Source organism: Barbus barbus, assembly GCF_936440315.1.
Source record: "Barbus barbus genome assembly, chromosome: 47".
NCBI lineage: Eukaryota > Metazoa > Chordata > Actinopteri > Cypriniformes > Cyprinidae > Barbus > Barbus barbus.
Genome location: NC_136725.1, coordinates 7572344 through 7584896, shown reverse-complemented (window position 1 = coordinate 7584896; position 12553 = coordinate 7572344). Strand labels below are relative to the sequence as shown.

Genomic DNA, 12553 nt, shown 5'->3' with positions numbered 1-12553 from the left:
CAAAAGACTCCTGTAACAACAGTGGAAAATCAATGGCATTTTAAAAAGCATTTCACTTTCAGCTACTGTATGGTGCTATTTGAGATTTTGACACTTTACCCTTTAGTGAGTGTTAGACTGGTAGAAGGAATAAAGAGAGGGTTTTAAGAATAAAAGTTACAGTAAAATTCTGCTGATTATAAAAAAGAATAACTAAATGTGTTTTAAAGTTGTGTCTTACCAGACATTTTAGTGTCGCATTTAAGTTTTATTTCAGAAAAGTCCTTAATGATGTTTTTAAGTGTCACCGTGGTACCTTTTAGACCCCTTTGCAAGCCTCTTAGCTCACAATAGGCAAAGGTTTTTGCTTCGAGACCGTTTCTTTCTGGTGAAAATTGCACTGTGACTGAACCAGCTTAGTTGCACATAATGTTCAGTCTATGAGAACATACTACAAGCCATAAATACACAGATACACAGACACGCAGACATACGGACACCAGATTATCAGCACCCAGCCTGGCATTTGGATAAATCTAGCAGCTAATTAATGTGGTGTGAAAAAAGCCTAATTAAAGAATGTCCGTGTTATGCGCTCACTGAGTGACTACTCATGCAGAGAGCAAGAGAGCATAATGTACCGTGTGCTTGAGAAACCACTGAGAGGATCAGAATTCAACCAGTTATTTGCCATAGAATAAACTGAGGGAAAGAAAAAAGTGATAAAGAGGGTTTCCAAACATGTTTGTGTTTTCCAGCTGGATATTTAAATCACAGAGAATTCTGGGCAGAATCTACATTTGCATCTGTGTGAATTAAAGGGATAGTTCACCAAGAAATAAAAATAGGCTGAAAATTTACTCAACCTCAGGCCATCCAGTTTGAGTTTTTTCTTCATCTGAAAAAGATTTGGAGAAATGTAGCATTACATCACTTGCTCATCAATGTATCCTCTGCAGTGAATGGGTGCCGTCAGAATGAGAGTCCAAACAGCTGAAGAAAACAACAACAATCCACAAATGATCCACATGACTTTAGTCTATCAACTGAAGTCTTGTGAAGTGAAAAGCTGCATGTTTGTAATAAATTTATCAAGATAAGTTTTAACTTTAAAAGCCCGCGATCCATAATATTGCTTGTTTCAGTGAAAAAGTCATCTTGCCTGAATCAGAAGAGAAATTTACAAGTAAAGTACCATTTACAAGAAAAGAAAAAAAGAGAGATTTTAGTTTTTCAGCTGTTTGGATTTTCATTCTGACGGCACCCATTCACTGCAGAGGATACATTGGTGAGCAAGTGATGTAATGCCAAATTTCTTCAAATCTGTTCTGATGAAGGGACAAAATCATCTTACAACTTGGAAATACATTTTCAGCATATTTTCCTTTTTGGGTGAACTAATCCTGTAATAGAACTAAACAAGTTCATGTACGTATTTTTTTGATTGATTGAATGAATGAATATATTCTGCATGCCATTAGTAGAATATATATATATATATATATATATATATATATATATATATATATTAAGATACCAAAATATTTGAACTACCTCTACTAATCACAATTAAAGTAAAAATGTTAAAATAATAATAATAATTTTAAAAAATCCTGATAGCCCCAGGTTTTTTTCTTGATAATAGGAGCCCTGGATATAAGGCATGTTCAAAAAAACAAAGTGATAATGACTTGCCTCATGTAATTTCTCTTTGATATGACTTAACTTGGCTTTTATACTGTAAACAGAATATAGTTCTCCCTTAGGAAGATATAATAAGCACAATGTCCCATGACTCTGTGACAAACCTTATTAAGCATGTCACTTTAATTAGTTTCAGAGGGGAAAGAACCCAGATCTTGCACATCATATAAGCAACTTTAAGCATAATTAAAAAGAACTACGCAGTGCGATCATTTAGATATGCTGCAACTTCAAAATAAAAAATAAAATTATAGGCAAAGTGCATCTTGCTAATAAATTAATATAAATTGTGTGCAAAAAAATATAAAAATGTGAACTTTTTTCAGTTTTTGTAAAACTATTTTTAAATAAAGTGGATTAAATAATAAATACTTCCAAAACAATATTTTTGTTTAGAAGCGCTGGTTTCTATATGTAACGATATACTTAATGACAAAAAGCTTCCTGTCTCTTGAACTGTTCATCAGTCCGCTCATTTCCTCCGTGAACGCCCACAGCTCACACAGCAGCCAATCAGAGAGCAGCACACGTGACGAGCGTTCTTAGCGATGACCTCATCCCTAGAGTGGGATGACGTCAAATACAAGATGGATGGAATCACGACTGCTTCATGCTCAACGCAACTCTGAAACAAAGTCCAGTGTCGGAGCTCCGGGGCATCCAAAGCCACCGAACTAGGGTGAGTTGAGATCCTGAACAACTTTATTTCGTCGTCTAATTGAAGTAGCTGAATGTCGTTTGGGTAAAATCAGCCTTTCCTGACGTAACGCCGAGGAGGTTTTCTCTTTCCTGACAGAAGCGGCTGCTCTCAGGATGCAGGGTCTGCGCAGTCGGTGGCAGGAGAGGCTGTGTGTGCGCAGACGCGTGCTCTAATCCTCTCATTTCCTACCTGGAGAATAGTAGAGTGATGAAACGCAACCGGTTGCCTGTATTTTGTGGCTTGTTTGCTCATGTGGTCACAGTTTGGCAACGGTGAATCAACAAATGGTTATATTTTAAGTGGAGCTCGAGATTAAGAGGAAGAAATATGCAGCGAAATCATTCCAGTTGAAATATAAACACACTCACGCCTTGTTTTCATGAGCGAATAGTCTCTCTAGGCAGCGTAAACCCAACTGTAACTAACGTTAGACATGATGTAATCAGCGCATGCGTAGACGCTGGGTAGGCCCGCTTACAGTTTTTACGACATTTATTTGCTTATTGTAATTCTACAGTGACATAATATTCAACCGCTTACTAAATAACATACACTATATTGCCAAAAGTATTGGGTCACCCCCTTCTAATGAACAGGTTTGACTATAATTTCTACAAATCTTAATGTTTAAGCATATAATGATATTCTAGGGAATTGTGTGCTTCTAATTTTATAGCAACAGTTTGGACAGAACCCTTTTCTATTCTAACATGACAGTCTCTGTGTATAAGACACGGTTCAAAAAGACATGATTGATTGAGTCAGTGTGGAAGAACTTGACTGGTCTGCAGAAAGCCAAGTCCTGAACCCAGCTGAACACCTCTGGTGTGACTTTATATGCAGACCTTGAGCCAAAAACTCATCACCAAACACCAATGACTTGTATAGACACTATAAGGACAAAAGTGTTGGGACACCCCCTTCTTCAGAACAGAAAAAGGCACTAACAAAACTGTGGCAACAAAGATGGAAACATAATTCATGTATTTGAAAATTGTATTTCCATCTCTGTTGCAACAGTTTTGGACGTGTCTAAAATGACAGTACACTTATGTACAAGTCATTGGTGTTTGGTGATGAGTTTTTGGCTCAAGGTCTGCATATAAAGTCACACCAGAGGTGTTCAGCTGGGATCAGGACTTGGCTTTCTGCAGACCAGTCAAGTTCTTCCACACTGACTCAATCAATCATGTCTTTTTGAACCGTGTCTTATACACAGAGGCACTGTCATGTTAGAATAGAAAAGGGTTCTGGCCAAACTGTTGCTATAAAATTAGAAGCACACTATTCCCTAGAATATCATTATATGCTTAAACATTAAGATTTGTACTCATAGAAATTACTAAAGTAGTGATACATGTTTGTTAGAAGGGGGTGACCCAATACTTTTGGCAATATAGTGTAAATATGTATATTTTTCTAATTTAAACATTTTAAGTGTCAGCTTTTTTCTTTATGGTTTTGTTTGCTGTCATGATTTATAGTTTAATGAAATCATGTGACAGTGTTTTATTTTAAAATGTATTAATAAATGAATAGTGTTTCTAGTCAGACATCTTCGTCAGATTGTTATGTTATGTTGTTGTTTTTTTTCACACTAAATTGCAGTGGTTGCCAGTCGGTCCAGGGTGCCTCATTATTCAAGACAATATTCAAAGGCTAAATACTAAATATCAATCTGATTTCAGATGTTTCAATAACTATTTATTTTTGTAATGAAAACAAATTTGATGGAAATGTCTATTTGAGACAAATGTTACAAATGCCAGCTTACATGTGTATTTTAATGTTTAAGATGTTATTTTTGCAAGATAATGGTAATAACTTTTAACAAGATTTAATTTTAGCATTATTTATTGCATTGGGTAGCATTTATTAATGTACATTAATGTTCATTTCCACATATCTGAATATATTTGTAACATTTTAAGTGAATGTATTATGAGCAAACATGAATTAACAATGCACAAATAGTGTATTTAGAAATTTAGATACAAATACATAAATTATGTACAACATTTTTATTTGTAGTTCATAATACCTTACGCTTTTTGTCAGCGTATTTATATATGTGTAAAATGTTACCAAGATAATTTTTTGTAGCTTGATAGAAATCACTGTTGTAATGACTTTTCAATGTCACTAAATTTTTATTTTCTTTCACTCCCTTTCAAAGCCAAAATGGAGAGCCTGGGGCACTACTGTAACCCTTCCCATGGTATTTCACTACTGGGTGTCCTCAACGAGCAGCGGTTGAAGGGTCAGCTTTGTGATGTCGTGTTGTTAGTGGGTGATCAACAATACCAGGCCCATAAAAGCATCCTTGCAGCATGCAGTGAATATTTCCAGTCGGTGTTCTCCAGAAGGGACGCAGAGAACCGCTCCATTGTTCAGCTTGACTTCTGTGAGCCTGATGCATTTGAGATTGTACTAAACTACATCTACTCCTCATCTCTATTTGTGGAGAAATGCAGCCTGGCAGCTATACAGGAGCTGGGATATAGCCTCGGCATTCCCTTTCTAACCAACATCATGTCTGTAAGACCTCAGGCGTCGTACTCTGTGTCAAGGAAACGGATGTCGCTCTCTGAGGAGGAGGATGGCGCTTCTCAAAAGAGAAGTGTTATTGTACATCAAGGTCAAGGTGAGCAGCCTGGCATGGATGTGTTTCAGAGGAAAAGTTCGACTCTTCAGGGAAAACCGTTTAAACAGGCCACAGAGCAAGCTTCGCTCACACACGATTTCAGTAATCAGAGCCAATCCTCAGGACATGTGAGACCAAATGAAAAAGAGTCCAACAGTACCTCCAACAGCAGAAGTTCATATAAAAACACAGATGATGGCAATTGCAGATCCATCATCTCCTCACCAACATCCATACTGAGACGTCGAACTGAATACCGATCGCAATCTATGAGGCCGCAACTAACATCCTCAGTGTCATTTAGCGAGTCTGTACAGCATGCAAGCCTACAATCAGATCAAACAGACGGCGCCATTGATGGAAGAATGGAAGCATCATATGATTCCAGAGCAGTGGGTGAACATCAAGGTCCACGCAACCAAACCGTAGACCGAAGTGGGCCACTAATTAAAAGTCTGCTGCGCAGATCATTGTCGATGGATAGTCCAGTTCCCGTTTTTTCTCCAGCTCTGGAGCTAAAGGACTCACAAAGTCGAGAACAGTCCGTGGTCAAGTTAGTTACCCCAACAGCAAGGTCGCCATCTTCTGAAAATGAGGATCGGGTGTCAAAAGATATGCCACTTCTTCTCAGGTCGAGACAGCGAAATGCATATCAGACGGAGGGCACTCAAACGACTCCACTCCGAATTAAAGCAGAGCCCAGCAGTCCTCTTGCTGACCCCTCTGAAATAGTTTGCATTACTGTTGGAGACAACCTGCCGGTAAATTTCAAAGACTTTCAGGCAAACTATGATGAAGGTCCGAGAGGCTACTTCACTCCCTCGATGAAGAGGAAGACTAAGATAGATGGTAGTTATATGCCCTTTAAGAGATCTAGGCATGTTAATGAGCATCATCTGATGCATCAGGAAAGCACATTTGATGAGGTACCTTACAATTCCAACATGGACAATAGTAATGAGGAACCTGGAGAACTTCGGCCAAACAAAATGTTTAAGTGCTGGAACTGCTTGAAGGTTTTCAGGTCCAATGCAGGTCTGTATCGCCATGTGAACATGTACCACAACCCAGAGAAGCCGTATGCCTGCGACATCTGCCACAAACGCTTTCACACGAACTTCAAAGTCTGGACTCACTGCCAAACCCAACACGGCGTGGTTCAAAATCCCGCACCCTCTTCTAGTTCCTATTCTGTCCTGGATGAGAAGTTTCAGAGGAAGCTAATTGATATTGTTCGAGAGCGGGAGATAAAGAAGGCCTTGATTATGAAGCTCCGGAGATCCAAGCAAGGCCTGCAGTCGCAACCCTTCGGCAGGAAAAACAGGCGATCAAGGTCCTACGGATGCCCCTACTGTGGCAAAATGTTTTTCTTTCAATCGCACTTAAAACTACATATGAAAGGACATTCTGCTGAGCCGGCTAACCTTGACACGGATGCCGAGAGAGACCTTCAATACAAGCAGCAGCAGTTGACACATCTTAAAGAAAACCAAGATAAGGACGTCTTTTCTTGCCGGCTTTGCAATGAGAAACTGCCCTCTATAACTGAATTAGAAGACCATGAGAGAGCTTGCAGGTATGCTACCGTCTGCCCATACTGCGGACTTCGATTCTCCAACACAGTCGTCAAGAAAGACCACGAAGCTCACTGCAAGTACAAGAAGCTGACCTGCCTTGAGTGTATGCGCACGTTCAAGTCTTCTTTCAGCATATGGCGTCATCAGGTTGAAGTTCACAATCACAATATGATGAGTGTGAAGGAGCAGTTGACTCTTGGTCTCCAGGAGAGCAATCATGACGAATCATCCAACGTTCTCGGAGTTCCTCCTCCCTCTCAGGAGTCGATACGTGACTTCAGAGAGGAAGGAGTGTACAGTGACTCATCAGCTCCACCCATGTATGATTCTGAAGACTCATCGTCTTATGTCCCAGAGGACTTGAGTGCTCATGGTCAGGGAGAGCTGCAGGTCAAAGAGGAACCTCAAGAGGAAGCAGTATCAGCCAAGGATTGCATGAGCACCACTTCTGTTGGATCCGAGGAACCAGGCGTTTGGCCTTGTGAGAAGTGTGGGAAGCTTTTCAGTGCCCACAAAGACCTGGAACGTCATCAGGAACTACTTTGCCACATCAAACCCTTCATCTGCCACATATGTCACAAAGCATTCAGGACCAACTTCCGCCTCTGGAGTCACTACCAGTCCCACATGTCCACACCTGAAGAGCAAGGGATGAGAGACATCGACAGGCTTCAGTCTTCTCCATCTCCTTCTCCACCTCTTACAATTTCCATCCCAGAGCCTCCAACTTCTCCACTTAAAGCGTCCCATACTGGGGTGGATGCCCCAGGAGAGGAACCCAGAGGCTCCATGTCACCATCAACCAAACTCAAGAAGCCAGAGCAGGACAAAACAGGCGATGATGAGCCTAGGGAACAATCTCACACCAAGTCCGACAGCACAGAAAAAACAATCACCCCTCAGGAATCCGACACACTATTTTACCATGCCCCAACTCTCTCTGCGCTCACCTTCAAACGGCAGTACATGTGCAAATTCTGTCACCGGACATTTAAGACCGCTTTCAGTCTGTGGAGTCACGAGCAGAGCCATACGTAAGAGCGCAGAGTTGCACATTTGTAGCCCTAACAATTAAAGTTGACTAACTTGGACCTTGTCTCCTTTAACCTGTCACATGATTTACTTTGGAAAACACTTGCAGACAAAACCCAGGGATTTATTAACAGCATTTGATCATACTTAATACACCTTATTTCTATAAACAGTATTTAGACTGTCAGAGTTTCCTGAATGCATCTTGGATTGCATGCCAAGAAGATTTGTTTTCGAAAGCATTTCTCTGTATTATTTCAAATTTCACTTTTCAGTGGTCAGGAAAGACTGTTATAAATGAAATTGATTTCTTTCTCCTTAGTACTGATTTACTGCAAACAAAAAATGAGTGATTACTTTTTTGTTACGTGGAAGACTTACGTACACCTCTCTTGTTTTAGTGGCCTTTATGCTGTTATTTAGCACTTTGAAGCAATTCCAAATAAACATGGCTCTCTATTAAAAGCACAGGCTGATGTAGAAAGGGCATTAATAGACATTAATTCCCTCTTTACTGGCCTAAAACGATAGCTTTAAGTTTATTTATGCTCATTTAAGATAAGGAAAAAGATGTTTACATGCTTTTTTTTCTTGCCCAATTCAGCCCTGCTTATGTTGTTAGAGCTATTAATCTTAAATTGTTGCTTTGGTTATTTAAGAGAATGAAGATTTACATCTTGGTTTTAGATGTGTTTGAACCATACCTTAAGCAGACTAAAATAGTAGATATCAAACTATTCAATAAACTTTGTGAACATTGATAGAAGATTTATAACTTAATTTCGACATTGCTAGTTAAGTTGTATTTTTCATTTTAAGAGTATTCTGTTAATGTGCTTTTGCCAGTTATGTAGGCTTACATGGTATTTTTGTTTAGAGGTTGTGGATAATATTCAGTGATTGTATTGAACAAATAGAAGGCTTTATATGTACAAAATAGCAGGTTTGGAGTGATGTTCTTTAAGCAGTTTAGTGTGTGCCTGCAATGTGGATCTCCTAATACTTTTGTTGTACAGGACATGCAGTATATGTGGGAATTACTTCTCATAAATGTGTAGAGATGAAGTTCGAGTAGATTTTCACACTGTATCAGTACTGTATCAGTACATTGTGAGCTTTACCATAGTGTAAGCTCAACTTACCAGAACCCAGTACTCAGTGATTAAAGAAGTCTTGATGCAATGATGTTGAATGGTTGGACACTCCCAATGTTCAGTGGACCTTTTCTGTCACAGTATGACCCAGAGAAGATATTTAGTCTAAAATATTAAAGCACACAAACGGTAATCTTATTCCTTGATATTTTTTTCCTCATATTTAGCAAGTGTTTGAAATATTAAATCAATTCAGTAAAAAGTCTTCTTCCCTTACATTAGGGGATGTTTGGCTTCACAAGCTTGTGGCCTTTGTTGAGCACAAAATCCAAGTATGTTGCTTACTCTTTGCATTTTCCATCAGATACTGTCATTTAGTCTATATTTTGATGGATAAAATGGTAACACATTCCTTTTTAACTTATTTCCCCCCAAAGGTGTTCATTAATGAATAAGTTGCCTATTACTCAGGAGGATAGAAGTACCTGATAGTTTGCGTTTACTTTTGACCCCAGTATTACATGGCATACTATGCTTCTTGTTTTGGGTTAAGACTCCAACCATATTATTAACAGATGATAAAATGATTATTTCAGGAATTGATAAACTTCTTATTATGGTTCATTGAAAGATTGTATGACGTTGAATGAATAGTGATGGCAGAACAGAACATTTAATCTTCAAAACACATTTTTATGGTCTTTGTTTGTACAACACATACAACATTTACTCTGTTTTATGAAAAGTATATCTTTTTTTGGTATTCTTGTGGTATCACTGCAATAACTAATATTTGTAAGCACTTGAATCGTACTAATGTGGCTTTAAAAACTGTATCAGTTTTTGTGTTAAAGCATTTTCTACTGTTTTCTGTGCTTGCTTTCTAAATAAATATCAATACCGTGCAATACAGTGTTTGTGTTCTGATTTGGAGACCATGTCAGTTACAAAATTTACAGACACTTGTATATATTATACATTTTGTTTCTAAAATAAAAACAAAAGTTGTTTAAAATAAGAATACTTAACTTCGAGAAGAAAAATGGGAGTCCACGTAATTATGAATTACATGTTTTTAATTGAATAAACATTATTGTTCTCAATTAGCTTTTGAATTAAGGTGAATGCAAGGAAAGAGCACGCACTTGTGGCCTAATTCTGATATTTATAAAACATTTTGCATTTGTTCTTACACTTTCCAAGGAAGCCTTAAATTTATGTTTGTCAGACAAATTCTGAACAATATGATATTTCAGGTAACATAATTAGATTTTATTTAAAAAAAAAAAGTAATATTCTTGCTTGAATTAGCTGATTTAAAGATAGTGGATACATTATTATACAGGGAAAGTGTAAATCCCATTCAGAAACAATGTAATGTGATTTTCTATTTTTACACGATCATCATAAACATCCAAGAAGCATCTGGCTTCTGCTGTTTGACTGTCCTTTACAATGCCAGCGTGTCTTTGATCAGCCTCCTCATGGTAGTGCTCACTGACGTGCCCAGAGTATCAGTGATCTGGTATGTGATCTTGTACAGATACGGCTGAACATCTTTCAAACTCGTATCGAACACATTGTCCACCTCCGACTGTGTGGGCATCTTGGGAAGATACTCGTGGCGGTTAATGACCTCCACGATGTTGATGACTTTCTCGCCGAGCTTCTCGCCAACCTTCTCCCTGCAGATCTGACGCTCCTGTTCGTTGGCCAGGTTCACCACGTTCACCTTGATGCTCCAGACCTCCCAGGGGATGCATTCGTCTGAAAAGGGCCAGCGTGACTTCTTCTTCTGGTAGAACTCCAAAGAGATCTGACCCATGCCATCACTCCCAGAATTACCAAGAGCATCCTGGGTAGAAATAAGGTTGCGGTTACAAAACATGCAAGAACGTTACTACCTTATTGAAAGGTTTGGGATATGAATTTATTAGGTGAATAATTTTATTATTATTAAGTATATTATTATGATTTGTTTTATTTTTTTAGCTTTTAGTCAGATATAGCATAAATATATTTTTGTAATAATTTAAATATTTTTACAAATTTTGTGCAAACTATGTATTGTAAAAACTAATGTGTATATATACACTGCCGCTCAAAAGTTTGGGATCAGTAAGATTTTTAATGTAAAATACTAACCTATTTACTTATTATTTAATGCCTTTATTTGTGTGCTTTTATCTTTTGATGCTGGGTGTTATTAACACAAAAGAAAAGAAAGGAGAAGAACAAAAACTGGAAGAAATACTGAGGAAAGAAGTAAGAGCTTTTGTATATAAAATGAACTGAATGGAAAGACATAATAACGTATAGAAAAAAGTATCCCCAAACAAAATGTTAAATGATAAAGTAGGGTAATAACATGGTAATTAAAGTTACTTTAAAGAGTATTATAGTACTACCATGGTATAATATCCAGATAGAGCACCTTTATAGTGAAATACAGCCTAGTATCCTATTCAAATACATCTCGTAAATGAAATAATGTGATCAGAAGTACCTTAAACTCGGCTACCGCTTTCCTGATAACCCTGTCAAGCTCATCAGACGACACTCGCACGAATGTGAAGTCGATGAAGTCGCAGTCCACGTCTTGAGTTCCCACAGTGCCGATGGAGTAGGTGCCCTCTTTCTTATAGTGAAATTTCCCCGTGCTGCGGTGCAGGAGGATCGTGTGCAGGAGGGCCAGCATGGCCTCATCCACCTGCCTGCCCTCCACCGACACCTCCAGCACCTCTGATCGACAGTTCATGATGCACTATAATAAGCTTCTACAGTTAGTGAAACAAAAAGACTTTAGGATGATATGTTGATCTGAGCTCAGTTGTCAAATAGACACGGATCCAAACACATTCAGATCCTCTGCGCCACTTCAGACTGACTGAAACAGCTTACAATAAAATACCGACTTAACAATATAATTACGAAAACCAAACGTAATTTAGAGGCGTTTATATAACATGTTTACATTACGGACGAAATATCGATGCGCATTTTTTCTTGTAATGGCGTGCTTTTGTTTTGTAAATATACGTCAGATGTACAGGGCGGGATAAGGGACAGTAGAGTTTGGCGTTTTAATAATCGCAGTGGTTCACATCACGTGTTCAGGCTCAGTAGGGGAACATTATTAAGTATGAACTGGGCTGAAATAATCGTGCTAGCAAGATTTTATGGTTTTCTTTAGCTAATTTCTGAATTAGTAGCCATATAATGCTATGTACTTGTCAACAATATTTTTTTATTATGATTGCATGCATAACATAAACAATACAAAAACAAATGCATATAATCGACGGCATTTTACAAAGTGAGTTACATAACAATAAATGCAAACAATAATTAAAGCATATGTAGTATATAAAGTATATAAGTAAAAGAAAACAATAACGATTATAAGTAAATATTATATGTAATGTAATACAATTATTATGTTAAATTCGTATTGTTTCTACGTATATAATAGTAATACAATTCAATAATAATAATAAATGGAGCCATTCAATAATTTTATAACGTGCTTTCTCTTTCTCTTAAAATATATAACTATAACCAGTGGTTACTTTGGAAATGTAATACGTTACAGATTACAAGTTACCCTATTTAGAATAAGTAGTGTAACTATATCAATTACTTTATTAAAGTAGTGTAACTAATTACATGTGATTACTTTTCTAAATTTAAATTTAAAGCCGGCAGGATTAGGGCAAAGTCTCTTTAAGATAAAAGGTATTCTGTAGTCTTTGATTAGGGTTAGGGTTAGTCCTGAAATATTGGTGTCTCAATGCAATTTGGGAAATAAATAAATTTTATATGG

The 12553-nt window shown here is 37.7% G+C and overlaps 2 protein-coding genes across 2 annotated transcripts; one reads left to right on the top strand and one right to left on the bottom strand.

Moving 5' to 3' along the window:
* The first annotated feature begins 2255 nt into the window (after positions 1-2255).
* On the top strand, positions 2256-9636 carry LOC306866052 (zinc finger and BTB domain-containing protein 21-like). Its single transcript, XM_079411023.1, has 2 exons — positions 2256-2362; positions 4560-9636. The coding sequence occupies exon 2, from the start codon at positions 4565-4567 to the stop codon at positions 7640-7642; it is 3078 nt and encodes a 1025-aa protein (XP_079267149.1). The 5' UTR covers positions 2256-2362; positions 4560-4564; the 3' UTR covers positions 7643-9636.
* Positions 9407-11778, bottom strand: atg101 (autophagy related 101). Its single transcript, XM_079411024.1, has 2 exons — positions 11237-11778; positions 9407-10585 (listed from the first exon to the last, which is right to left on the bottom strand). Exons 1-2 carry the CDS (start codon positions 11486-11488, stop codon positions 10181-10183), a joined length of 657 nt encoding a protein of 218 aa, XP_079267150.1. The 5' UTR covers positions 11489-11778; the 3' UTR covers positions 9407-10180.
* Positions 11779-12553: the final 775 nt, after the last annotated feature.

Coding starts and splice junctions, on each gene's coding strand:
- LOC306866052 (XM_079411023.1), top strand. CDS start 4,565: ATGGAGAGCCTGGGGCACTACTGTAACCCTTCCCATGGTATTTCACTA.
- atg101 (XM_079411024.1), bottom strand. CDS start 11,488: ATGAACTGTCGATCAGAGGTGCTGGAGGTGTCGGTGGAGGGCAGGCAG. Junction 10,586..11,236: donor AAGCGGTAGCCGAGTTTAAG/GTACTTCTGATC, acceptor ATTTCTACCCAG/GATGCTCTTGGTAATTCTGG.